We start from the raw sequence: 23,724 nt of genomic DNA, 5'->3' as shown, positions 1-23,724 counted from the left end.
CAACTCCTCCTTGGACCGGATCCCTGATTTTTGGCTCTTGGCCACAAGACTTTCATCTTTCACTAGCCTCTAAAGTTTTACTGATCAATGTACTGAACCTTCTGGTATTCTAGGTCCTCAACCAATTTGACTCCTAAACCCCAATTACCTGTCCCCTTTCTTCTAATGGATTCCTTATATCTGACTCTTAAGATCTACTTCCCTCTTACTCTCCTTATTTGTTACTACATATTCCTGACCATAATAGTACATTTTCTTGGGTTTCATTTACAAGACAATATTATTCAGAAACAATATACTAAAGTAAGGTAATTAAGAAAACCACCTGAGATCCTAGACTGGGTAATACTCAGCTTCTAAACTATAAATTCTAAATCTGGTTAGAATTCTCCACCTCTCCTGGCCTACTTATACAAATTATGGCACAATTGGGTAGATTAAGAACTGGCTAGATGGTCATATCGAAAGATTATTATTAATAGTGTGATGGCAACATGGAGAGAGGGATCCAGTAGAAATCAGTTCTTGACCCTATGCCGTTTAACATTTTTTATTCCCTGACTTGACTATGGAAAGTATATTGAATTTGCAGTTGACTGGATGGTAGGAGGCATAGTTAGCAAACTGGATAAGAATCATGATTCAAAAAGATCTTCATAGGTTATAATGTAGAAAGTCAATTTGGGTTAAAAAAAGTCAGACTTTTAGAGATCTCTAAACTTAGTATGAATCAGTAAGTACAATATAGCAGCCAAGAAAGCTAATTTGATCTTGGGCTATGTAAGGAGAGGCAAAGCTTCCGAGAATAAAGTGATATTTCTTTAGACTCTGCACTGGTCAGATCATATCAAGATTTTTATGGGGTATGTGGGAGGGAGATTGGAACTAGATATGTTTATTCTTAAAGAGAAATAATCTGAAGTGCAGATGAGGGGGAGCAGGAAAAGGGAGGGATTAGATTTATTCAGCTTGGGCCAAGAGGGAAGAAGTAGGAGTGATGAAGGGAAGTTTTAAGAAAGGCAAATTTAGATTTGATATAAAGAAAAAGTTTCCCAACAACTAAAGCTATCCAAAAGAACTGCCTCAAAGTAACACTTCTTCTTGATTATAGGTCTTAAAGAAAAGGTTGACCTCTTATTGTGAGATTTTTTTCATCTAGTTGTTGGAATAGATAACCAATGAGGTACATTACAGCTTGGATAAGGCTAGTAAATGTCTGAGGTGGGAAATGTTTCATTACCTGTTCTCTAGAGTCAAGATTTCCCCCATGAATCAAAAAATCTACACGGGGCTTTAGGGATTTTCTAGTTATGACACCTTTCAAATATTGATAGGTGATTCTCATGCCTTCAAAAGTCTTCTCCAGGGTGACCATCTCTAGTTCCTTCAATTCTTCCATTATCTTAGCTGTTAGTTTTTAAAGCATGGCCACAAGAACTAAACATAATTCTTCATATATAGTCTGACCCAGTAAAGGAAAATAATGTTGGAGGGGACATGGCAAAATTGGGACACTAATGCATTGCTGGTGGAGTTGTAAATTAATCCAGCCATTCTGGAAGGCAATTTGGAATTATGCGCAGAGCTTTAAAAGACTGCCTGCCCTTTGATCCATCCAAATCACTACTAGGTTTGCACCCGAAAGAGATAAGGAAAGACTTGTACAAAAATAGTCATAGCCGTGCTTTATGGTGGCAAATTGTGGTATATGATGGTGATGGAATACTATTGTGCCCAAAGGAATAATAAACTGGAGGAATTCCATGGGAACTGGAACAACCTGTAGGAATTGATGCAGAGAGGAAGGAGCAGAACCAGGAGAACCATTGTATACAGAAAGTAGAGCATTGTGGAATGGACTTTGCTACTAGTAGCAATGCAACAAGCCAGGACACTCTTGCAGTAGTGTAAAAGAATACTATCCACACTGAAAGAACTATGGGAGAAGAAATGCAAAAGCAAAACATATGACATCACTTAATGCATGTAATATATGGGTATGTGATTTGGGGTTTAGACTTTTAAAAAAATTGTACTATAGCAAAAATGAATAATATGGAAATAGGTATCAAGTGACATTTGTACAACCCAGTGGAACTGCTTGTAGGCTCTGGGAGGGGGAGGGAAAGAAAATGAATCATGTAAACATGGAAAAATAGTTTTTAAAAAAAGCTAAAAAAAGATGTAGTCTGACCAAGTACACAATACAATGGGAGTCTATCCCAAATTGGAGAGCTACTTGGTGTAATGGGAAACTATATTTCAAGTCAGAAATTCTAGGTTTTAGCCTTAGCTCTGATACTAGCTGTGTGACTAGGGAATTAATTTGTTATACATACATATTTATAAATAAATCTTATTTATCCAGCCCAAACCTCTTTCCTAATCTTGTCTTGTATTTTCAACACCTTTTGGATACCTCAATCTGAATGTTCCATTTGTTGTTCTGATGTTTAGTTGTTTGGTCGTGTCTGACTCTTCATGACCCCATGAAGCCCATGGGCTTTTCTTGGCAAGGATACTAGGGTGGCTTGCCATTTCCTTTTCCAATAGACCTTTTTTTCAGTCAACCATAAGATATGTGACTTGCCCAGGATCCCACAATTAGGAAATATCTGAAACCAGATTTGAGCTCAGGTCTTTCTGACTCCAGCTCAATGCACTGAATCATTGAGCCACAGCTGCCCCTGCAGAATGTCCTATAGATATCTTAAACACAACAGGTCTAAAACAATTCCCTCCCCCTAAACTTTCCCCTCTCCCAAACTACCAAGTTACTGACAAGGGCACCACCATCCTCCCAGTCACCTGTGTTCAAGAACTAGAATAATCCTTGATTCTTTATCTTCCATATCCAATCTATTGCCAAGTCCTGTCAATTCTATCTTTCTAACATTTCCCATATACTCCCTCATGAGTCTTCTAATATAGCCACCATACTGGTGCAGATCCTTATCACACATCTGGATTATTACTTTTTAATCCATACCACCCATCTTGGAATCAATACTCTGTATTGGTTCCAAGCCAGAAGAGTGGGAAGGGCTAGGAAATGGGGGTTATGTGACTTGTCCAGGGTTACACAGCTAGGAAGTGTCTGAGGCCAGATTTGAACCCAGAACCTCACATCTCTGGGCCTGACTCTCAACCCACTGAGCCACCTAGCTGCCCCCATACATCTGGATGATTACTGAAATAACCTTCTGGTTGATCTCCCTGCTTTGAGCTTCCTAAATGTGGTCTTCCTAAAGTGCAAGTTAGACATCATTATCCCCATATTCAAACCCCTCTGGCTCCCTATTACCTATAACATTCAATAGAAAATCTTGTTTGGCTTTTAAAGCCCTTTAGAACCAGGGCCCATTTTACCTTTCCAATTTCCTTTCATTTTATTCTCTTCCATGCACTACAATCTAAGGACATTGGCATCCTTGCTGTTCCGTGAACAGGAAACTCAAATCTTCATCTCCTAGCTGTCCTCATGTAGCTACTAAAATCCCAACTTCTACAAAAAGCCTGTCCTCTTCTTTAATGCTAGTGGCTTCCCTCAAAGATTCCATCCAACTATATATATATTTTTTGGACAGTTTGCATATTGCCTTCCTCATTAAACTGTGCACTCGTTGAGAGCAGCAATTCTTTGGGAGTACTTTTCTCTATATCCTTATCACTTGTCTAGTACATAGAAGATGCTTAATAAATGTTTGTTGACATGATCCTTAGGTATTATGAAGTTGTAGGAAATAGTGGAAAAACCAGAATTGGTTTTAAATACCAATAAACCTAATTTGAACTCAATTTTGCTTTAAAAAATGAGAAAAATGATACTCTTTATCACCCCTCTCCAAAATGGCTTTAAACTCTTCCCTTGGGGGGTCATAATTGTCAGATTTAAAATGATTTTGAGTCATGATTCTGTATTCCCAGCCTTTTAAACAAGTTCACTAAGCATAGATTCAGTGTCTTTATAAGTGTTAGTATATAAGACAGGACCAAGGCATTATACTAATGCTTAAAGACATCGCACATTTGCACTATGCAAAGCTCTCTCCAAGTTGGTATCTATTTTGGCATAGAATTATTTGACCAGCTATACCGACCTATTTTATCGTTCAATTCATATTTCTCTATATGACCATGCTATAGTAATAAAGTGAAAACTAAAGGCCCTTAGTCTCACTAAAAATAAATGTTGGATGGGGAGTAAGGTATAACTTAGACTAATAGTTTGGTATAGGATTGGTGGTACTCCTGGTAATTTATCTTTGAGATCTTAGAAGGAAATTTTACACTTGAGTTTTGTTTTGTTTTTTAACTCTTACCTTCTGCCTAAGGGCTAGGCAATGGCAGTTAAGTGACTTGCCCAGGGTCACACAGTGAATTCTGAAATTTCTAAGAACCAAGTTCTGGTATGTACTGCATTCAAACTCATAAAGGGACAAGGATATGGATTCCAATCTCCAAAAGGGAAGTGAAAGAACTGTATTTACTCATAGTCAAAAGTTTATAAAGACATATTAATCCAGACATAAGCTCACCCAAAGCCTAGAAATTATTTCCCATTAGTTTTGCATATTTACATGGAAAAGGGAGGGAGAACCCTTTTATTTGTTATTTACTCTTCTATTTGAACAGCCCACTAGATTTGCTAACTAAAAATAATAAAGCACTAGCTGTGATTAATAGAGAATATAAGTGCAAATGACATCCACCACCATGAAAACTGTCTGCTTATTTTAGAAGAAACTGAATAGGAATAACTATACTGAGTTCTTCATTACATAGGAACAATAATCAGATTTGGAACTATTTCTTGTGAGTAAACTTTTCTAAGTCTGTTAAAAGCTAAGTTATGAATAACTTTTTATTATCTGATCTTAAGGAGAGATTAAGTGAACATACATATTCACAAGATTAATATTAAGGGAGGGTCTTAAAAAATGCTTTATTACAATAAATGAGGGAAGAGGCTAAACTACCCCTTGCCTGTTAGGGAATTTAACATTAGTTACCAAGGATTGCTCATGTCAGAGGTGAACTCCAAGTTCCAAGAAGTGAACTCAAGTATAATTTTGGGGTTGTTGCCTGGGCAGGAAGAGAAAAGAAAGTCCTTGGACACAAGCAGTTCTAGCAACAATTCACAGGGAAAGCTCAGCTTAAAGGGTATCAGTTGGGTCTTCTAGGTGATCCTCCATAGTACCATACCATATAATGCAGATAGGATCTTTCAAGACATGCCCACAGTTTACTGCACCTACAGCAGGATTCGAATTGCCAGATTCTGAGGGGTGTGATCTATCCATTTTAACAGCAGATGGCGATATTACTCAATGTTTAGTAGCTTAACTATCCTTAACCTAGCTTGAAATTCATGAAGGCAGGACTTTTCCCCCTTAGTCGTCATCATATATAAATTTGTCCCTCTTTAGAACTGAGGAATCTGCAAAAGCACAATCAAAAATTTTAGCAGAGATATAGACTAGACTCATAAACACAACTAAAATGGTTTCCCCTAAACTTTATTTCAGAAAATTTACACAAAAATACCCAATCCAATACTTACAGGTAAATCTGTATAAATCCCACATGCTTCTTTCCTATAAAACAAGTTGTGTGAAAACAGCTTTATGACAAGAATTGCATTTAATTTATGACCATGGTACCAGTAAAGCTTACTGTAAACTTTACCACCTCATTTACATTATAGAGGTCATTTTGAATAATATACTCACAAGAGAGAAAGAGAAAGCAGAGAACTCAGAATACTCTTATTTTCTAAGCAGACTTACTCTAGCACCAGTCTTTCAAAGCAATTAATTCTTTTTAGATAAAAGCAAGCAGAGTTATCAATTAGCTTTAGAATAAAGCAGAGGGCTCTGGAGAAAGTTCCAGCATGGTTTAAAAAGGGGACAAACACGAAACAGATTTCAAACTACACAAAACTCAAGTCAAGGGTCTAAAGTAATGGAGAGAATTGATAAAATGAAGAGCTTCCCTTTCCGCCTGGATTAAAAATTCAATGAAAGACAATCTGTCAACTGATATCATAATTACCTCAGTGACTATCACGGTTAAGACAAGAGAAGAATGTTGCGATCAGAGAATGGTAGTGAGTAGCTTGTCACAGACTTTGACTCAGAAGGGAGTCCCGATGGCCTGTGTTGGCCGTCGCCTTGAAATGTCTGCATCTGCAGGAGGTGCCTCTGACACCCATTTATTCTCTTCTCTTCCTTCTTGTACACACTGACACTTCACCTTACAAGTCTCACATGCAAAACTGTAGATGGTACTCTCAATGACTACTGTTACTGTGGATTTTTGCTACACTAAGACTGGTAAGTCTTACCACTGCTGGATTCTCAGGAGCAGGAACTCATAGCTTCTACCAGCAGATGGCAATACTGCACTAGTTCTCTAAATCAATTTGAAAGGGGCAGTTCACACAAATGGGCGGAAAAGCTTCAATAGTTGTCACTCTCTTCAGCTGGAACATTGCTTAGTTCCCAGGTTCTTTTAAGTAGGTCTCCATCCTGTTACCAAATCTTTCCCCATTATCTTCCAAGGCATCACCTCAAGCTCTCCTGTCAACTCTTTCCAATATATTACTCTCTGTATTAAAGAGAATCAATCACATGGCTGAGGGCAGTTCTTTCAGTTGCTGCTTAAGAAACTTTAATTAATATAAAGGAGTAAGTTTCTTCCTACCTCTGGATCAACTGAGAAATCCATTTCAAAATAAACATCTATTTTGCATAACTATGTGAACATGGTCACTGCATCCTTCCTCATATGTAAATATATAAACACATCTGGCGATGGCCTCTACTCAATCTTTAATCCCACACTGATTCTTGGCCCTGCATGCATTCACTCCATGTATTTCCAGCACCTACTTTATTCATGATGCTCCCAATTATACAATTTTATACCTTACTGAACTAAATTCCTAAACATAGCATAAAAATATAGGAAATAAATATAAAGAGCTAAAGTAAGGAAAGTTATTCAATTTTACTTTTGTAGGTTACATTAAGAAATCTAAGAGGCTGAGTGCATAAAGTTTATTTTTATCCCTAGTTCTGAATTTTCTATGGAACTACAGTTCCAAGTTTTAGCTCTATCAGGAATCTTATCTTCTATCTTTTCTTTGGGTCTTGGATTTTTGTATCACTAGAAGTCACCCAAACAAATTCAATTTCAGCTAAAATATAATGGTTATACTGCTATAATAACCATAAGGGGGGGAAAAAACAGGACAATCAGAACACAGTAAATCTACAGTCAAGTCAATATGGTCATACAAATCTTGATGACAGAACTAGAGTAGAAGTCCAAGCCAACAGGTAGGTAGGAAAAGGAAAGAAGTCATATGGTTCAAACAGATCATTTTGAGGAAACCCAATGGCAATGCTGGGTTTCAGCATCTACAAAATCCATTTTCTTATCATAGGTGGCCTTAATGACAGTCCCATTGTTGCAAAACCAGCCCAACCCCCCCCACTACCCAGCAAGTTAAAAAGAGTCTCCCTCATTGGCCTATGTGGAGTTTAGGTGGTTCCCCATTCCTCCCACCCGAAATGAGGCCAGTTCTGACAAGAAAACTCCAGGGTCAGCAGATAGAATGTGCTGTCTGTGGTGTGGCTCAGGCCAGGTATGTCCCAGTGGTGTCCTCCTGGCTGCAAGACAGGGTGGGAAAGAATTTCTTCATTATTCTATCAGCTTCTTGGCCTTGAAGAAACGTCGAAGATAGAAAACTTGCCAGGTGGCCAATCCAATAAGGCAAAACATGGAGAAGATGCTGAAGTACAGAACCCGGGTATTTGTTGACTCTAAAAGGCAAAAAACAAAGCTGCAAACACATCCCTCTGGGAAATGGAAGTAGAAAAGCTCAGTTGACTAAACTAGGCAAAAGAATCAAAGAGTTTAAGTTCTATTATCTCTAATGATATGATTTTAAATGAATTACTTAGTTTCAGTGACCTAATGTGTAAAGGGTAACAATAAAGAACCAACCAACAAATATTTATTAAGCACTTATTGTGTACTAAAGTGCTCAGGATACAAAGAAAAAATAAAAATACAGAATTTTAAAGTTAGGGCTTCAATCCAAACCATTTCTGGGAAGAAAGCATTTACTGATGTGGTACTATGTCCCAGGCACTGTATTAATGATCACATTTGATTCTCACAACAACCCTGGGAAGTCAATACTATTATTATCTCTATTCTAAAGTTGATGAAATTGAGGCAGACAGAGGTTAAATGATTTGCCATGCAGCTAGTATCTGAGGTGGTATTTGAATCCAGGCCTTCCTGATTGCAAGCCCAATGCTCCACCTAGCTGCACTCTTGTTTACTGACACTGATGCCCTATTATAACACATTAGGTAAAGGTTATAGCACTGTTGCTTGAAAACCTCCAATAAAGGGGAACTTACCACATCTAGATACAGCCCGTTGCATTTCTAGACTGCTCTACTGTATTTCTAGATATCAAGGCAAAATTCACCTCTTTATACCTAATGCCCACTGATCTATTCCCTGGGATGAAGCAGAACATGTTTAACCCTCTTCTGCAACCTTTCAGATAATTGAAGACATTAATGTGTTCCCTTAGTAGTCCTCAGTTTTCTCACTCCCTGCGACATGGAGCGAGATCTTTCCCATCCTAGTTGCCTCATTCTGGACATCTTGTGGCTAATCAATTTCCTTCCCAAACTATAGCTTCCTGGATGTACTCCAAATGTACTCTGATCAAGGAGATCCAACTCCAGGAGGGTTATTGCCTCCTTATCCCTGAAAGCAATGTTTATCTTTCTGTCTCTGTCTCTGAAAACTCTTATCTCTGTCTTAGTAACCACTCAGCTAGGAAGTATCTGAGGCCAGATCTGGAACCCAGGACCTCCTGCCTAGTACACTATCTACTGTGCTCCCTCGCTGCCACAGCAATACCTCTCTTCATGCAGCACAAGCATGGATTAACTTTTTTTTCATTCCCATATCACAATGATGACTCCCATTGAGTCTGTAGCTCACTAACTACAACCAGAGATCCTTTTTCAGACAAACTGCTATCTGTCTCCCTAGCTTATACTTGTAACGCCTCTAAAAAAACCCCAAGCATATCTCTAAAATTTAGCACAATGTTCTAGACTGTAAAGATCTTTGTGGATCTTGTTAGTTAGCAATGTTAGCCATTCCTCCCACTTTTGTGTCATTTGCAATTGTGGTGAACAAGCAAAAATCCAAATCATTGTTATAAATATTAGATTCTTTCCCATAAGAATACTGTGAGCTATTTCATCAAATAATGTTATGATCTAAGCAACTATATCTACAATATTCTCATTAATTTAGAAAACTTAAAAAAAGGAATTGAAATTAATCTAGCATGACTTATTCTTGATGAAGCCATGCCAACCACACAGTCCTACTTGTCTATGATTTTTCTCCTTCCTTCCACCCTTACCATCTGTCTTAGAATCAATACTATGTATTGGTTCCAAGCCAGAAGAGCAGGAAGGGCTAGGCAATGGGGGAGTTAAGTGACTTGCCCAGGGTCACACAGCTAGTAAGTGTCTGAGCCTAGATTTGAACCTAGGACCTCCCGTCTCTAGGCCTGGATCTCAATTCATGGGGCCACTCTGATGCCCCCTTGATTTTTCTTTAACATCTTTCAATTAATCATTTGAACATTTAAAAAAATATTTCAATGACCCTTTTTTCTTCCTTCCCTCCCTTTTTCATGACCCTGTCACTAGCTTCTCTTTCTCTCATGCCCACTCAACTAAACAGAAAAACATAAGTCTTGTAACAAATAAGCATAAAGCATAATGCATAATGAATCTACACATCCACCTCATTCTGTATCTTGAGTCCATCACTTCTCTCTCATAAGGTAAGTAGTATGTTTCCTTATACATCCTTTAGTCATGAATGATTGTTGCATTGATCAGAATTAAGTTTTTCTAAGCAGCTTTTCAATACAATGACGTTGCTACTGTATAAATACATTCTTGCCAGCCTTTGTTAGGTATATTTCACCCTTGGTCAGGAGTTTCCCATCCTTATATTGTCATGTTTCAGAAATGTAAATCCCATTCTCAGACATGTTCACTTCCCAAATCAGTTTTCCCTTCTATATCCTTTACCTTCAAAGGGCAGCAGTGGTGAAATATAACCTGTGTTCCCTCTGGTGTCTCGTCCAAGACTTTATAACTCTTGGAAGTGTGTTTTAGGTCTTTCCTAGCAGTATCATTTGTGTCCACAAGAATCCTTCAAAGTGAGTACTAGTCACTGGTATTATAAATCTTGGAAAATGTTCAGTTATGCCTTGGATCCATGACAATGGTCTTCTCTATTGCTATCATCAGGTCAATGGCTTCCTCAGAGTCCCAAGGTAGAAAGTCACCAACCATTATGATTTTTTCTATCTTCCTTGCCTTTACTGGATGATCTCTACACAACTTTAGTGGCTTTATACCCTTCTTTTGGATTATAAACAGCTTCCTTCTACCTCCTTAGGAAGAATCTGAAATTTATATATTTGAATCCAATGTACACTTGTTCTTTTTTCTTCCCTTTCTTTTCTATGTGACATTCTTTTACACTCCTACTTACTGATGAGTCAAGTTCCCCCTCCTTTGCTTCAGATCCTTTTCCCATTCCCATTCCCATTTCCCTCTTTCTGGTTTTTTTTGTATTAAAGAAAACTTTATTTTCTTTAACAACCTGATTGTGAAGAGGCACTTTGACTGCCTTACACTTTTTCTACCAGGAGGAAGGGTAGCATACATTTGGAACCGACAGAACAACCAATAGGCTGTGGCAGAAATATATGCAACATTCAATGCAAATTATTGCAAAGTTTGCCCTAATTTATGTAATGGCTAATATTTTTATCTTCCCATACTAATTACTTTCACAGTATGATTTAAGAACAGCAAAAAAAATATCTATAAAACCTTTAGAAATGTAATACCACAGAGCAGCCACATAGCACAGCGGATAGAGTGCCAGGCCTAGGATTGAGAGGGTCAGGTTCAAATCTGATCTCAGATACTTCTGATCTGTGAGACCCTGGGCAAGTCACTTAACTCCAATAGCCTCACCCTTAGTTCTTTTGCCTTTAAATTGATCCTTAGTACATTCTAAGACTAAAGGTAAGGATTTAAAAACAAAACAAAAAAAAGAAATGTAATAAACATTATATGTTGATTCTACTACTTTCAAGTCAATTTGCCATGAACTAGATGACAGAGTTTATAACAATTAGAAGAAAAAAATATTTTAAAGTGAATCAAAATGTGTGTCAGAATTCCTACTCACGATTCCTACCTGTTCACATATGAACTCCTTCACTTTATCATACCCAACAATAGCCCACTTTTGGTGAAGTCTTTTGAAGTACAAGACCAACATTTAAAATTCTAGAAGATGATTAGGGAAATGCTAACTGCTACTGACCATTAGTATCTCGCATCTCTTCTTCTCGCTTCTTCATGTAAGCAAAATCATTGACAATAGATTCTGAAAGGTCCTCCAGGCGTCGCAGCTCAACTTCCAGGGGTTTTAGTTTCTCCACTTTTGCGATCTGGGAAAGAAAGGAATGGTGGAATGGCTGAATGCAGTATTACCTACCTAAATCACCTCTGAAGAGTAAAACATTCCTACTTAAAGACAAGACAATGTATAAACTTTCCATGTGAAAAATTTAACAATAATAATGGCGATCACCTAGTCTATTGACTATAGTAATATAAAACTTCAAATGAAACAGATTGTCAAGGACACCACTCTTCAAACTTCTTCTCATTTGTTCATTCAGTTTTAGGGATCCCTAGTGGTAGTCCCATACTACCTGCTCCAGCATAATAAGAGAGGGAAAAGGGGTGAAAGGTAGTAGTATTTGTGTGTCCTCACACTTTCAAAACCTACTACAATCCATAAGGGAGATTTTAAGTTTTTTTTTTCCAAGGGAAGACCCATATCATATTTATCTTGATCTTTCTCCTATTATCTAGCACAGTACCTAGGCACATAGTAGGGACTTAAATGTTTACTGATCCTGCTAACAGCAGGAGCTATTTTATTTTTATCTTTGCATCTCCACAACCTTAGCATGTACAGATGCCTGACATATAAATGCTTTCTGAATGAATTCCCAATTACTCCCTACCACTATCCTAGCATATCCTTAACCTAAGCCTCTGATTTGCTCTCCCTCTGCAGAGCCACTTATTTCATTAACATGTATTAATTCATTTGAAACATTATAACAGGATCCAAATAGAAGAAAACTATGTGCTTTTGCAGGATGTGTGACATCAATAAAACTATTCACTTCCTCACATGTTAAGGAAACACATATAACAAGGTGTTTTGTTTTTTAAAAGGAAAGGAAAGTGAAAACCTGGTACAGAACATTCACTGTCATGACAATATTAGGCCAAACCAAGCTTTGGAAGAGAAACCACAGTCAGTCTATAAACATTTACTAATCACCTACAATGTTTCATGTACTGTGCCAAGTACTGGGGATATAAAGAAAGGGAAAGGGGGCAGCTGGGTAGCTCAGTGGATTGTGAGTCAGGCCTAGAGATGGGAGGTCCTAGGTTCAAATCTGGCCTCAGACACTTCCCAGCTGTGTGACCCTGGGCAAGTCACTTGACCCCCATTGCCTAGCCCTTACCACTCTTCTGCCTTGGAAGCAATTCACAGTATTGATTCCAAGATGGAAGGTAAGGGTTAAAAAAAAAGGGGGGGGGGGAATCTAGCCTCTGCCCTCAAGGAACTCCTAATCTAATAGAGAAGATAACATGCAAATAACTATGTTCAAACAAACTATATAAAGGATAAATTAGAAGTAATTAACAGAGGGAAGGTATCAGAATTAAGAGGCTTAATTTTTAAGGAAAGGCTTCCTAGATGGTAGGATTTTTTTCTCTCTCTAAAACCTGTACCTTCCATCTTAGAATCAATACTGTGTATAGGTTCTATGGCAGAAGAGTGCTAAGGGCTAGGCCAGCGGTTCTCAACCTCTCAATTTGTAGCAATGAGAATACATAATGCATATCAGGTATTTACATTCCGAATCATAACTGTAGCAAAATTACAATTTTGAAGTAGCCACCAAAATAATTGTTTGGTTTGGGGTCACTGCAACATGAGGAACTGTATTTCGGGGTCACAGCATTAGAAAGGTTGAGAACCACTGATCTAGGCAATGGGGATCAAGTGACTTGCCCAGGGTCACACGTGCCCAAGGTCACACAGCTAGGAAGTAAAGATGGGGGGATTTTAGCTGGCTCTTGAAGGAAGTCAAGAGGCAGGAGAACATTCCGGATATGGGGACAGCCAGTGAAAATGTACTGAGTTGCGAGATAGAGATAGTGTCACTGGATAGCAGAGTATGTAGAGGTGGTGGGATAAAGTATAGGTTATAAAGGGTTTTGAAGGCCAAACAGAATTGATTCTGGAAGTAAATAGGGAATCACTGGAATGTGAATGTATATGACCTATACTTTAAGGAAGATCAATATGTGAGAAGATGACAGATTGGAGTGGGGAAAGACTTGTGGGCGGGGAGACCACCCACAGAAACCTAATGCCAAAGGTAGTGAATCAAAGTCCAAAAGACAGTCTGTTGGGATTGTTAAAGCTCTGAAATAAACTAAAGATTTATTCAGCAACAAAATTCAATAAATGCCTATTTAAGCTCTACAATTGTGTTAAAAAAAATTTAGATTAAGTAACAAATGGTCAGGCTGGGATTCAAACCTTTGATAATACCAAACTACTCCCCCCACAGAAGTTACCCTTTAGTTGTTAAAAACTATTTATCTGGTGACCTTTCACTTTCTGCACTCTCCCACCCCCAATTTCAGCAAAAGTGGAATTCCTCTTTGTACAAAAATCAAAGCCTTCTCAATTACTACTGATGATATAAATCTACGGAGTCTTCAGTATAATCTATATGAAAGCAATTCTACCAAAGAAAGGTGTTAACTCCTTAAAAAGTAGTTTCTTAAAGAGGATGTGTGAAGACAGTTTGCAAGTCTCCAGATTTCACACTAGTTTCATAAAGCTCTTTTCCCTCATGTAGCATCAAGACCTAAGAAAGAAATTTCTTTGTAACAAGCTAGATTTAATGAAAGCATTACATCAATGTCTGAAACTGACTTTTGAAAGGGGCAGAACACTCTTGTGATGGATTCCAGATCACAGCAATAAGTATTAACTACACAAGCCCAATTCACACAAAAACAGGAACAAAATATACTTATGGACAAAGTCTGTGCATGTTTACTTGTGTCTGGGGAAAGCAAAACAAGGCAAAGTCCTGCCTATTTGGTGATTTAAGAATTAATGACATCTCATTTAGTTCTACAAATGTTTATATCTCAAATGAAATTTGACTCTGGAAATTATCAGATTTTGGTCCTATTTTAGAACAACAGTTCCTCCTTCCTCACTAGCATACTAGGAGAGAGCTATAGAAAGTCCTCAGCTGTCATTTAAATCAAGAAACTGTGGTTTTTTTATGTGTTCTATAATATTACTTTCTTGAGGAGCTTATAAGCAGAATGTTAACATTAAAACTGCTGAAAGAAAAGACATGTCCAGAGAAGGTATTGGGATTGGGAGTTGGAGGGCTTAAGAATTAAAATTTAAAGTAACTAATATAGTCTTTATTTTTTTTAAATACTGTGTATTGGTTCCAAGGCAGAAAAGTGGTAAGTGCTAGGCAATGGGGGTTAAGTGACTTGCCCAGGATCACACAGCTGGGAAGTGTCTGAGGCCAGATTTGAACCTAGAACTTCCCATCTCTAAGCCTGGCTCTCAATCCGCTGAGCTACCCAGCTGCCCCCAAATCAATGCATTTTTGATGAGCAATGACTAGCTTCCCTAGAAATGCACTAGATAAGCATTAGTTCCCTGAAACATTTGCATTAATATATTGACCATAAATTATCAGAAACATGCTAAATTCACATAATGAAATCAAGCAAAAGGCAAGACACTAAGAGGCACAAGGTAATAAAAGCCAGACATCTACCTATGCTGTCCTGGAAAAAACAAACTGAGAAATCAAGAAGACTGCTTGCTATCCTTTTTAAGACAGAAGTGCATTCTCTCCATATAAGCATCAAGTTGGGAAGTTTTGTACATTTTTAGGCAGAAGGGCAAAATATTTCATTTTAGCTGTGCTAAACTAATTTTCTAAGAGACACACAAAACATCTGACCACATAGGAGGGACTGACTAAAAGGACCTGAAGCTAGATTGTAAAAGATGACCAATGGATGACCTTCAAATCCTAGTGCTCCAGTATGAATTCAAAGAAGGAGAAGATATGTAGCATATCAGAAGCACATAATATCTTCTTAAATTTCAACAACAGACTCCAAGGATTCTGACCTTTTTGTCTAATAATTACTCCCTACCATATTAAGGCCTATTATCAGCTGTTTCAACACCATATGAACTCTCCAGACAAAGCATGGATCTGGGTAGGTTCCTGAAAGTTAATTACTCCCATTCTTTTCGTGGTCTCACACTCTATTCTAATACACAAAAGGGGCACTGGGGGCAGCTATGTAGCTCAGTGGATTGAGAGCCAGGCTTAGAGACAGGAGGGTCCTAGGTTCAAATCTGGACACAGATATTTCCCAGCTGTGTGACCCTGGGCAAGTAACTTAACCCCCACTGCCTAGTCCTTACCTCTCTTCTGCCTTGGAACCAATACACAGTATTGATTCTAAGACAGAAGGTAAGGGTTAAAAAATTTTAAAAAAGAAAACCCAAAAAATAGGGGCAAATGGTGTCACTGCCTGCTTCTGATATATAGGAATGGCAGTAACAGTGTAAGGCAGTGGGAAAAGCAATGGTCTTGGAGTTAGGCAAGTTCTGGCCTTTAACTTATTGTGTGACCCCAGGCAAGTCACTTCACTTCTCTGTATCTTAATTTCCTCATCTACAAAATGGAGATTACCCACCTCACAAGGCTGCTAGGGGTATATATTTGGGGTTCACAGACAGGATTGGATACTTATTAGCTATATAATACTGGGCAAGTCACAAAGTCTTTGAATGTCAGTTATCTCATCTATAAATTAGAGATAAAAATACTATACACTACTGATCTCATGGTATTGTAGGAAAAATGATTTTTAGACCTTAAAAGGCTCTGAAAATGAGCTACTATTATTTCTAAAGACAGCATACAATTGTCTCTAAATAAAGGAACACCAGATCCTGAGCATAAGCAAAAAAGCACAGCCTTTGGAATATAACCCAACCACTCCCTCTTTGATAATGACCAAATGAGGGTTGCTGCTAGGTTCCCATTTTCCTGAGCCCCAATAATGGTATACCCTATTGGGGGAGGGGAGTTTCATAATTGGGAAGCAGAAGCATTGAGTTATGTTGTAACCAAATACGTAAAGACAGGCTGAGGAGAAGCTGAGGATGTGCCAGACATCCAAAGCAGGAAGTAAGGAAAGGAAGAGCAGTGCTTCCTTTCTGTTAGGGATTCCCCAGAAGGATTAACTAGAAGGTCAGAGGACCCAAAGCCCTTCTTCCCAGTGTTAACAAATAAGGCTTTAATGTTAAGTTCAAGAGGTTCAAAGTCCCCCAAATATTAATAGAATGGTGTCATTTATGTGTCTTCTAATTTAAAGAACAAAAGAAACTGCTACATAAAAAGCCTTATTGGATACTTAAGGTGCAGCTGATAAAATAGCTATCTATTATGCTGAAAGAAAGAAGAGTTCAATCTAAGCTATATCCCAAAAGTCCAGCTGAGATCTTGTTGCCTGTTAAGTTATAAAAACCCAGCAGTGTTGCCTTGGGAGCTACTATAATTTGGAACAAGAGATTGGGTAGAAAGATTACTGTACCTTCATAAAGTCACAGTTTAAATGTCTTTGGGATATCTGTTTGGTGTCTAACTAAAAGGAGAAAGATCAAAGTTTAGCCACTTGCTATCAAATGGAAAGCATTCTATTCCTTTCTCACTTTTTATTAGAGTCCCTCATCTTTGGCACTGTGAAGACTTGAGAAAACCTTTATTCTTAAACCCATCTGGAGAAAAACAAAAATCTATTCTTTTTTTATTGATCAAAATTCAGATGGGGCAAGCAACACAGTATCTCCAAGGAGTATCTACTGGCTCATTTGCTCTGTTCTACTGTTGACAGATAAGTCAGAGCAGTTTCATTTGAACACTTGACAGGACAACCTACTTGGAGATCCCAGGAGAAAACGAGCAGAAACATCTCAAAGAATTATCATCCCTACTTCACTACTTCCTATTTCAAAACTAGCCATTTATTTCCACTCCTCATTCAAGCCAGGGCATCTTCCTTTCAATATCTGGTTCAAAGATAAATCTCAAGTGGCTCCCATCATTTTTCTAAGAAAATTATTCCTTCTCTTGTTTTCTGGTCACTTTGTTACACACTTCTACAAATTCCTTTAAATGGCTTTGCACAACTAACCTTCCTTAGTTTATAGTCTTCAAAAATACTTTATTATTTCCTGTTCTCCCCTCTTTTTCATAGCCTGAACTGTTACTCAGCCAAATAAAACATATTCTTTCATTAGAGATTGATACCTCTTGTCCTTAAATTCTACTTGTGGTTCCCCCGAGTCTCTTCTAATTTAGTGAATCCTTTTGTGCCACCCCCAAAATCTTCCAGCTGGGCCCTCCTAAGAGATGAATCTGTGCTCCTTTGTTCCATGATGCCTCATTCATTATATGCAACTGGCCACTCTCCTAACCTCCATCCCCAAGTGCAATGACTTGAATCTCTACCACACTTTTATGTGGGCATCTAACTGCCATTCATCACCAAACTAGTCTCCTACAATTTTTTTCAGTTTCCTACCTTTAGTACTCTTACTTTTACTAAAAGAAACTTTTGTCTTCCTTTGTGTCTCAGAGGGCACTGTTGCTCAAGATTAAATAAAAGTGAATTCATGCGCCCAAGAAAATAGCTCCACGGGCATTCAAAAAGCCAAAACAAACCACTTTTCCCAACTTTGGATTTCAACAGAGAAACAGATTCCAGCTTTTAAAATTAGAACTAAGCATATCTGAAGTTTGCCTCAAGAGAACTAATGGCAAGCAGAAGGGAGTTTTATCACCCTGACATTTCCAAAGGGCTGTCAATAGAGTCTCTTTGGCTAACAACAAAGCCAGGAATGTTTTTCAAGACTGCTAAACTAACTTTCCATATCAGTAAGACACCAGATTACTAACAGCTGGTTGTCATGTGACTGCTGAGAAAAATACAGCATTCTGGGCAAAGCACAGCCTACTGGCCTTAGTGGGTCACGGAGTCCTAGTAGCATAGTTGGCTACTGCCTAACTGGGTATCACTGTAGGACATACCTCCTCATAATTTTTCGCTTCTACCCCATGCTTCATGTCCAGGATCACGAGCTGGTCAGGTGTCCGCCCTGTTCCTGGAAACGAAATGAAAGGATTCATTGTGTGGAATATTTAACATTCCAGGAAATCACCCACCCACTCTCTCCTTGCCCCCACCCTCTCAATAAAGGGAAACAGGCAGTCCCTCCCCCTACTCAGCTGCAGAGAATTCCCGTCTCTGCCTAAAATCACAAGCGCTCCAGACAAAGCCTGGATCTGTGTGGGACTCCGGAAAGCAAAGAGAACAGGCTGCTGGCAAACAGTACTAAGTGTGTAAGACACAAGATACTGCAGCTGGTGCTAGAGGGATAGGGAGGGAGGAAAAAAAAACAGGACTATGGGAATGTGAAATAAAGCTCACAAAATCAAAACAATTTGAATCCGAGTGGGAGAAGAATCAGCTGGTGGTGGTCATTGGTTTAGGCTGACACATACATTTCACTCATCTGAAGGAACTGCACTGACAAATTCCCCATGGGCAGCCAGGCTCACAGAAGCTTAAAATGTGAATAAGATACCACATAGTTAATACAGACACAAAAAGGAGACCAGATTCTGTCATGCAATAAACTATTTTAAATGTAGGCATTCTGGCCCCCAAACAACAGAAATCTCTCTTTCTCTGTGTACAGTATTAAACCCCTGAAAATTCAGAACATCTTAAGAAAGCCTGATAGCAAACTGAGCAGTGCACTGGGCTTAAGAGTTAGGAAAACCTGAGTTTAATCCTGTTTCAGACACTTACTAGTTGTGTGACCCTGGCCAAGTCATTTAACCTCAGCTTTCTCATTTTTAAAATCAGTGGGAGTGGACTTCATGGCCTTGAATATTCCTTCCAAATGATGTCATTATAAAGAAAGGTTTCTGTTCTTCAGAAAGAAGTCTATTTATGATGACAGCAATCAACAAAACAATGGTCATACTAACAAAAAGTTCATCTCTGACCCAGAGTGGTAAAATGGAATTATTTTCTTATTTATCAAGTACGTGAAAAGGAAAAGGCAACCAGAAGATTCTGTGATCCAAGATCTTAAAATTCAGATGCATCATGCATAGCAGGCATCAAATAATTAACTCACATTTATATAACACAAAATGCTCTGCATGTATTATCTCACTTGATTTCTTACAACAAGCCTGCAAAGTAGGTATTTTAAGTGTGCAAAAGTTTAAGTGATTAGTTGCACAGCAAATGTTAAGAAGTGACATTCAGGCAGTGTAAAGTGACAATTGGGCATAGTGTAAAGAATTCTATGTGTGGAGTCCAAGGACCAGAATTCAAATTTTAACTACCTCAGACATGTCACTTACACTCGTCAGGCCTCAATTCTCTCATTAGTAAAATAAGGAGATTATACTAATTGACCTCTAGGTCCAACTCTAGAATCTGGGATCAGAGCTTTATTTGAGTCTAATATTTTGTCCATGAAAGCTAACCAAGCTGAGGAACATATTCTCTGAAAATAAGAGTTAGTCTTAATAATAATGTGGAATTAAATTCAACAAGTATTTACAGATGACATATCTGCCAAGGATATAGTCCCTGTACTTAAAGGTCTTATTGATAAGCTGCCAAAAGCAGTGACATAAATAATAAATGCTAGAAGTCAGAAAAAGGAGAATTGTGGGCCAACAGTGGGAGTACAGATTTCATGAAGAAGTCAGGCTTTGAGCAGACTGAAAGAACTTAAGAAGGGGGGTAGTGGGAGTGCATGTAATTCAAGTTGGGAGATGAGAGTGGGGATGGAGTAGGGTGAGGGAAAGAATGAAGGGGGGGAGAGGGGGACAGCTGGGTAGCTCAGTGGATTGAGAGCCAGGCCTAGAGATGGGAGGTCCTAGGTTCAAATCTGGCCTCAGACACTTCCCAGCTGTGTGACCCTGGGCAAGTCACTTGACCCCCATTGCCTAGCCCTTACCACTCTTCTGCCTTGGAGCCAATACAGAGTATTGACTCCAAGACAGAAGGTAAGGGTTTAAAAAAAATAAAGAATGAAGGGGGGGGGAAGAAAAGGGAGGGAAGGGTAGACATAGTCCAGTATGTTCAGAAGGCAGTAAAGAGACAAACATGGTTAGAGCAGTAGATTCATTAGATAAAGGATAGATAGGCAAGCTAAAATAAAACTACAGAAAGCTTTGAATGTCAGGATGAATATCTGATTCCCAATCCCATCAATAGGTGATGATGCTTTCAGAGGACTTTGCCCCAAAACCTAGGTGTGCAACCCTGATATTACCACAGTTCCTATAGGAGATATAAAAACATTTTAAATTTTCCCTTCCTCATTTTAGGAGTTATGAAATCCAAGCAGCTCATAAAAGCACCTGGTCCAACTATCTAGGATATCCTTTGCCTAACACTAACAGTTTCTTTGCACCAGTTCCCACTTTGTCACAGCACAATATTATTCAATCACAAGTAAAATCTCAGCCCTCTGCCAGATCTGATTCCAGATAACCAAGTCCCTAGAAAATTTCCCATTAAAAAACAAACAAATACCTCTTTCAGTTTTATATCAGTTTGAAAAGATAGACTTCAGTCTAGGTGGTGTCAGAAAGGAAAAGGTAAGACAGGCAAGATATTAACAAATGAGAGAACCACTAGCACCCCACCCCTGTTCAGGGGCAGGGCCCACAGTCTGGCCTTGCTGAGCTCCATTGCAGCTACAGTGAAGGTAGGCTCCAGTTCCACACCTCATCTTCCCCCCCTTCATTCAGGAAGTGAATGCAGCAGTGAAGCCAGTGCTAAGCTCTACCTGGAAGGAGAGAGGATCAAGAGCCCCACCCCCTGCATTCTGGGGCAGGGCCAGACTCCCAGACAGCCAAGCCAGGGACCTGCACATACCCACAGAGAGGTCTTTGCGTGCCATCTTTGGCACATGTGCCATAGGCTTGCCACTACAATGCTTAATAACTGTCTGCTAAATTCTTATGTGCCCAGAACTATATATTACAGTAGTATACTGAAGTATACTATCTAGAACTAACCTGCAGGAAAGCAAATAATAAATATAGGGCCCAATGACTATCTTTCAGAAACTTAGCTGGGGTGAGGCAAGACCTGCCTGTAGAACACTTAAATAATATTATAGTAAGTGGTCCAGAAATGCTATAGGAGATCATAGAAGGAAGATTATGAGCTGCAATAACTTAGGAAAGCTTATTGCTGGCAGCAATAGGGCTTGTGTTGGAGGAGGAGAGGGCTTTCCAAACCAGAAGACAATGTGAACAGAACTGTTGGGGCATGTTTAAGAATAGTGTTTTCCAAAAGACATGGGGATCAGACTAGCTGGGGGGAAAGTTCATGCTGGGAGAGAAATTTAAAGTTAATGTATGTAAGGGAAATATTAACTACGGAAGCTCTTTAAATACCAAGTTCAGGATGGACTTACAAGTCTAAAATTCTGTAATTCCATAACTTTATTCTATCTTGGTGAGTCTACTAAATGTTTTTAAAAAGGGGGGATAATACATGGGCCCAGGATCACAGGATTTACATTTGGAAAAGCTGATGAAAGTAGTTTGAGAAATATTTATTTGGCAATAGTTCACATGATAGAACAGAAGAAAGGTGGCAAGTAAGGAGGATAATGAAATCCAGGCATAAAATAATTAGAGTATGGACTAAGGTGATTAATGTGGGAATGGAAAATAATAAAATAAAAATTTCAAAGGAATTATTCATAGAACTGGTGACAGATTTGATACAAGTAGTGAAGAGGAAGGAGAATAAGAAGACTTCCAATATTTTGGGCTTATCATGACTGAGAAAACAATGGTGTCATTGACAGAAACATGGATGTCAGGAAAGAGAGTCGGTTTGAAAAGAACACAATAGATTTTGAATTGTGTTGCATTTAAGTTGATAGTAGATCAAGTAAGTGGAAATGTCTGGTAGGCAGTGGGCCATATGAGACCTGGGGGATAATTAACATTACAGAAGAAGTCCTTTAGTTACTTCACTTCTTTATTTATAAGTCAACTCATTGCACTACACAATGGGATGAGCATTAAATGTGGAGGGCAGGCAGCTCCCTGCCTTGCCATTTATAGGCGGTGTGGACTTGAGCAAGGCACTTAAGCCTCTTTGGGATTTAGCTACTGCTCCTATAAATGAGCAATAATAATTCCTATTCATAGAACTGTTTTGAGGATCAGATAAAAAGATATACATAAAACACTTGGAATCTTGAAAGGTGTTATCATTGTTAATATCCCCATTAGCTTTTAATCTTAGCAGGCCTGGTCCTGATCAGTTGTAATCAACTAGTTCTTGCTAGGAATTCTAACCATTATGGTGAAGCTGCATGTGTTGTTTACTGAACTTTCCTAGTTGAGTCTAGGAAAATGTAATGAATGAAAGTCTAACCATTTTGGGGCATGAGTTGCTGAAAATGTCCTTTAGACCAAGGCCTACTCTGCATATGATATTAACTAGGAATCGTGCTTATTAGTTTTGCTGACTTTTTTTTCTTTTTCAGTCTGAGATGTCTCTTGGGCCAAGGGGATAGGGCGATGAAGCTACCTTGGGAAACATATGTGGTATGAAAACAAAAACTATAAATAAAAGATTTTCTTTTAAGGCACAAGACCACCTCTGACAAAGTTCTAATTAACTCAAATTTATAAAGAGCTAAATCAATTGTACAAAAAAATCAAGCCATTCCCCAATTGATAAATGGGCAGGGGACATGAATAGGCAATTTTCAAATAAAGAAATAAAAGCTATTTATAAGCACATGAAAAAGTGTTCTAAATCTCTTATAATCAGATAAATGCAAATCAAAACAACTCTGAGGTACCACCTCACACCTAGCAGATTGGTTAACATGACAGCAATGGAAAGTAATGAATGCTGGAGGGGATTTGGCAAAATTGGGACATTAATGCATTGCTGGTGGAGTTGTGAATTGATCCAATCATTCTGGAAGGCAATTTGGAACTATGCCCAAAGGGCGCTAAAAGACTGTCTGCCCTTTGACCCAGCCATAGCACTGCTGGGTTTATATCCCAAAAAGATAATAAGGAAAAAGACTTATACAAGAATATTCATAGCTGCACTCTTTGTGATGGCAAAAAAATTGGAAAATGAGGGATGCCCTCTGATTGGGGAATGGTTGAACAAATTGTGGTATCTGTTGGTGATGGAATACTATTGTGCCCAAAGGAATAATGAACTGGAAGAATTCCATGGAGATTGGAACAACCTCCAGGAAGTAATGCAGAGTGAAAGGAGCAGAACCAGGAGAACATTGTATACAGAGACTGATACGCTGGTACAATCGAATGTA

At 38.6% G+C, this 23,724-nt stretch overlaps 1 protein-coding gene across 1 annotated transcript in view; it reads right to left on the bottom strand.

The window, feature by feature from the left end:
* Positions 1-5,503: 5,503 nt before the first annotated feature.
* The window catches only part of TMED10 (transmembrane p24 trafficking protein 10), a 47,498-nt gene continuing 29,277 nt past the window's right edge, over positions 5,504-23,724 (bottom strand). Inside the window, exons 3-5 of the mRNA XM_001374921.5 lie at positions 18,398-18,471; positions 11,467-11,593; positions 5,504-7,829 (exon numbers count right to left, since the gene is read on the bottom strand). Of these exons, the coding sequence (XP_001374958.1) occupies positions 7,708-7,829; positions 11,467-11,593; positions 18,398-18,471 (323 nt within the window). The 3' untranslated portion in view covers positions 5,504-7,707. The remainder of the gene's footprint in view (positions 7,830-11,466; positions 11,594-18,397; positions 18,472-23,724) is intronic.

Source organism: Monodelphis domestica, chromosome 1, assembly GCF_027887165.1.
Source record: "Monodelphis domestica isolate mMonDom1 chromosome 1, mMonDom1.pri, whole genome shotgun sequence".
Lineage (NCBI taxonomy): Eukaryota > Metazoa > Chordata > Mammalia > Didelphimorphia > Didelphidae > Monodelphis > Monodelphis domestica.
Note: the sequence above shows the minus strand (reverse complement) of the source record. Positions and strands in the feature narration are given on the sequence as shown.